General features: G+C 49.0%; 1 protein-coding gene across 1 annotated transcript; it reads left to right on the top strand.

Moving 5' to 3' along the window:
* Positions 1-3,895: 3,895 nt before the first annotated feature.
* LOC119297237 (ervatamin-B-like) lies at positions 3,896-5,034 on the top strand. The gene is made up of 2 exons (XM_037575108.1): positions 3,896-4,355; positions 4,439-5,034. Exons 1-2 carry the CDS (start codon positions 3,896-3,898, stop codon positions 5,032-5,034), a joined length of 1,056 nt encoding a protein of 351 aa, XP_037431005.1.
* Positions 5,035-5,489: the final 455 nt, after the last annotated feature.

The raw sequence follows: 5,489 nt of genomic DNA, 5'->3' as shown, positions 1-5,489 counted from the left end.
GGAGAAGCGGAAGGCGATTGGCGAAGAAGTGGCTCGGCTTCTGGCAGCCGAGTTCATCCGAGAGATTTACCACTCCGAGTGGCTCGCCAATGTCATCATGGTTCCCAAGAAGGATGATTCACACCATATGTGTATTGACTTCAAGCATATCAATCGGTCCTGCCCAAAGGATCATTTTCCTCTACCCCGCACCGATCAAATAGTTGACTCGACTACGGGATGTGAGCGACTATCCTTTCTGGACGCATATTCCGGATATCATCAGATCCGACTGTATAGGCCCGATGAAATAAAGACATCCTTTATCACCCCATTCAGGTGCTTTTGCTATGTTACCATGCCCTTTGGTCTCAAGAATGCTGGTGCCGCATTCATGCGCATGATACAGAAGTGCCTGCTCACTCAAATCAGTCGGAATGTGGAGGCGTACATGGGCGACATCGTGGTTAAGTCACGTAAAGGTTCTGACCTACTAAGTGACCTCGCTAAAAGCTTTGTCGATCTGAGAAGATATGATATCAAGCTTAACCCATCGAAGTGTACATTTGGAGTTCCAGGTGGCAAGTTACTCGGTTTCCTTGTTTCCTAATGAGGTATCGACGCGAACCCAGAGAAAGTTGGCGCAATACTCTGAATGAAGCGCCATGTGCGCATACACGACGTTCAGAAGCTTACAGGTTGTTTGGCCGCCTTGAGTCGGTTCATCTCTCCTCTCAGTGAAAAGGCATTACCTCTTTACCGATTGATGAAGAAATCTGATAAGTTCGAGTGGACTCATGAACGTGACGCAGCGTTTGCAGAGCTCAAAACCCTGCTTTCCACCCAGTCGGTGCTCGCTGCTCCAGTTAGCAAGGAGTCTTTGCTGCTTTATATTGCAGCCACTGGACAAGTTGTCAGTACAGTACTCACGGTCGAGTGGGAAGAAGAAGGTAAAACCCATAAAGTTCAGCGCCCAGTGTACTATATTTCTGAAGTCTTAACTCCATCCAAGCAGAGGTATCCGCATTACCAAAAGTTGGTCTATGGAATTTACTTGACTGCAAAGAAGGTGGCACATTATTTCTCAGATCACTCCATCACAGTCGTCAGCGACGCTCCATTGTCAGAAATTCTGAACAACAGAGATGCAACTAGTCGAGTGGCAAAGTGGGCGATTGAACTCCTTCCGTTAGATATCAAGTTTGAGGCAAAGAAAGCAATCAAATCCCAAGCAATAGCAGATTTCCTCGTCGAGTAGATTGAACAGCAACAACCGACTCAAGTCCAGTCGGAACATTGGACTATGTTCTTTTTGGATCCAAAATGTTGAGTGGTTCTGGTGCTGGAGTTGTTCTGGTATCCCCGCGAGGCAACAAACTTAGTTATGTCCTTCAGATTCACTTTGATTCTCCAACAATGAGGCTGAGTACGAAGCTCTTTTGTATGGGTTGCGAATGGCCATTTCACTCGGCGTCCGTCGCCTAATGGTCTTCGGCGACTCGGATTTGGTGGTTAATCAAGTGATGAAAGAGTGGGATGTCAGAAGCCCGGCTATGACTGGCTATTGCAATGCAGTTAGAAAGTTAGAACAGAAGTTTGAAGGTCTAGAGCTCCACCATATTCCCCGACTGAAGAACCAGGCAGCAGATGACCTGGCTAAGATAGGTTCTAAGAGAGAGCCCATTCCCAGCAATGTGTTCTTAGAGCACCTTCACACACCATCAGTCCAGGGAGATCCCTTCACGGAAGAGCCCCCGCAACCTAAGAGTTCCACTGATCCGACTGAAGTTGAAGTCCCAGTTGTGGTCGACCTAGTCATGGAAGTTTTGGTCATCATTCCTGATTGGACTGTACCGTACATCGCATATATTTTCAAGAAAGAGTTGCCAGAAGACGAAGATGAAGCGCGACAGATCGTCCGTCGATCCAAAGCCTTCACCTTGATAAGCGGTCGACTGTACAGAGAAAGTGTGACTGGAGTTGCTCAGCGATGCATTACCCCAGAAGAAGTTCGAATGATTCTCAATGATATCCACTCGGGGACCTATGATCACCGTGCAAGTAAGATACACACTCCATTTCAAAGTTAATATTTTATGGTATCCATGTATTCTCAACAAACTTAAAATTGACACTCTCTTTCAAACCAGCCCTTCATTCTTGTATTTAACTTTGTATTCAATCTGGAAGAGGTGTATTGTAGGTTGATGTCTTTTTCATCTCATATTTTTCATCCATGCAATACAAACAAATGCACACGATATGGCTGAGAATCTGAGATCTAAAAACAAATATATTTTAAATTTTTGGACGGGTTAATGGATGATCAAGTGGTATTCAAGGAATCATCTCTTGCGCTCAATTGCATGTTGTGCATTTGGTTCGCTATGAACGTGATTTCATATGCAGATACGTGCTCTAAGAGTAGTAGTATTTAGAGCTACAGAATGCAGGAACGGTCACATGACTCAGAAAGTAATATTGACACAAAAACACAATACTCCATGTCCGCATTCATTAATTACACTGCTCTAAAATTACTTATGTTTTTCGTTGTTGCATGGGTGCGTTCTATGTGATGCATAGTAGTACTTCTGTTTTGTAGGGAATAATTGAAGCTCTTGTGCAGTTGTGGTGCTGTTGCAAGGATGAGGAAATATAATCCAACTTGATGTCTAGCCTATGAAAAATGCACACACCTGGGATGAACACTCATACAGTCTTGGGAGGTTGGATTCATTACTTAGGGAATCATGGGATGCGAAGAATCAATGACTTAATATCTTGGGAGGTTGGATTTCTGATGTGCTTAGCCAGATTGGTCATCTTTTCAGTGCCAGTTGATCATGTTAGTATAGTTAAAATATCAACACCAACATGTATATGATCCTCAAGCATGTTGCTTTCCTGTGCCTGTACCTGACGACTGTTACTGTTGCTATCCTACTATATTTTGTAGGTGCTAGGTCGTGCTACTGCAATGCTGTATGTATAGCTGTGGGTATAAGTGTAGATGTTTTTATGTATAAGCAATTGTATGACTGTGTTAAAATTCTTCAAAAAGCTCAATTTATGTATGTGGAGATGACAAACCATGTGCATAATCAGAATGAGAGCGCACATGACTACTGTGGTGCCACCAGGTGGCGCCCCAGCCACTAGTAATGATACAAAGGCCAAGGGTTTCAACCTCCTTCAAAAGATAGTTTCAATTGTTATGTTATTAATCTAAATATTCATGTTGTATACGATAAAATCTCAACAAAATATATTACAACTAATGCTCACGTCAATCGCGCAGGGGTACCGTCTAGCTAAACAGTACCGTGTAGTGCAGTCTGCGAAATTAGGTTGTTTCTATTTTCGTCGAGTAGTACGCTACGAAGCAATCCGCGCGATTTCCACAAGGAAAAATGGACAAACAAGCAAGCGAAAGTTTAGGCCGATCCCATTTCGATCAAACATCGATTTCTCAAGCTCTGTGCGTCCATTATAGTGAGTGGGCAGAGCACTCTGCAGTGTTCCGCACAAATTCTTGGAAGAAGAAGAAAGAAGAAGAAGAAGAAGAAGAAGAAGAAGAATTCAAGAACATACGGAGGAAGAGAGCAGCCGCCGGATAGGAACATCCATGGAGTCATGGACTCGCTATCAATACGTTCGACTTCGGCGCTTGACCGCACTTCATCTACAGTATTTCTTTTAGGCCTCTGCATCATTTCCATCCACAGTAATGGTGCTGCTGTATGCGCGCGACGGCCGTGATCCGCAACGAAAAGTATGGAATCCGCTCGCCCGGATGCCCCATCTTGTCTGCCGTTGGCGCGCGTACAAATAGAATCGCGGCGGCATGCTTGCGACGTGCTTAGCTAGCTCCCAAACCCATTGCAACAGGACCTGAGCATAAGCAAACTCACTGATGGCGCCGGTTAACAGCTCGCGCCGCCTCAACGGCACACTGCTCGCGCTCGCGCTCGTGGCCGCCGCTGCCGTCGCCGACTTCGCCGCGGCGCGAGGGGTGCACACCGTGGCCGCCAGGCACGAGCTGTGGATGGCCAAGTTCGGGCGCGCGTACGCGGACGCTGAAGAGAAACTGAGCCGGCAGGAGGTGTTCGCGGCCAACGCGCAGCACGTCGACGCTGTCAACCGGGCGGGCGACCGGACGTACACGCTCGGGCTCAACCAGTTCTCCGACCTCACCGACGACGAGTTCCTCGAGATGCACCTCGGCTACCGTCACCAGCGCGGCGTGGACTACGCGCCGGTGGCAGCGGTGAACATGTCCAAGGCTGCCGCTGGCCAGTTCCAGGACACGCCGGACAGCATGGACTGGAGGGCCCAGGGTGCCCTCACCCAAGTCAAGAACCAGCTCTCCTGCGGTAAAATTCTGCATGCATGCATACATACGCCGAAGTTCGCAAACGAATACAAATGTTTAAGCGCGCACGTTGCGTGTGTACAGGGAGTTGCTGGGCGTTCGCGGCGGTGGCGGCGACGGAGGGGCTCGTGAAGATCGCCACCGGCGACCTCATCTCCATGTCGGAGCAGCAGGTGCTCGACTGCACGGGCGGCGCCAACACCTGCAACGCCGGCGACATCAACGCCGCGCTGCGCTACGTCGCCGCGAGCGGCGGCCTGCAGCCAGAGGCAGCCTACGCGTACAACGGCCAGCAGGGCGCGTGCCGCAGCGGCGGCGTCATGCCAAACTCGGTCGCCTCCGTCGGCGCGCCGCGGTGGGCGACCCTGTACGGCGACGAGGGCGCGTTGCAGGAGCTCGCGGCCAGCCAGCCGGTGGCCGTGGGCGTGGAGGCATCGGACCCTGACTTCCGGCACTACATGAGCGGCGTGTACTCCGGTAGCTCGTCGTGCGGGCAGAGGCTGAACCACGCCGTGACGGTGGTGGGCTACGGGGCGGACGGCAGCGGGCAGGAGTACTGGGTGGTGAAGAACCAGTGGGGGACGGGATGGGGCGAGGCGGGCTACATGCGCCTCTCGCGCGGGAACGGCGCCAACTGCGGCATCGCCACCTACGCCTACTACCCGACCATGGACAGCTAACTGATCCATGAATCATCGAGCATGGTTTATCTACAAAATTTGTGCTTCAGTAGCAGTCTGGCCTGCACATTTGTGCTACAGTAGCATCTCTTGCGGTAGTTTAGGATCATCAGCGGCTTCTGAATGAAACCCGCAAGGGAGTTTAGTTCACAAAGACTATCAGTGAATAACATTTGAGATTGTTGTATTCCTTAGAAAAAAATTCTGCCGGAGCCTTACTTAGTGTCACCCTTGTATTTTACCCTCTATTCTTCGTGAGTTTTGTCTTCCATCTCCTATTCGAAGTCAGCAAATATCTTGAATGACATTACTCATAAACTGGCATTGCTATATTTATATGGTCAAATGCTAATATTTCGGAAGTGATGTACGCCATTCCCCACTTCACTTGGCAAGATAGTGTTATGGTGGAAAAACGAGTACATGGAATCGAGCAAACTAAAATGCATGTGCTT

Source organism: Triticum dicoccoides, chromosome 5A (assembly GCF_002162155.2).
Source record: "Triticum dicoccoides isolate Atlit2015 ecotype Zavitan chromosome 5A, WEW_v2.0, whole genome shotgun sequence".
NCBI lineage: Eukaryota > Viridiplantae > Streptophyta > Magnoliopsida > Poales > Poaceae > Triticum > Triticum dicoccoides.
The sequence above is the reverse complement of the archived record's forward strand: the minus strand, read 5'-3'. Positions and strand labels throughout refer to the sequence as shown.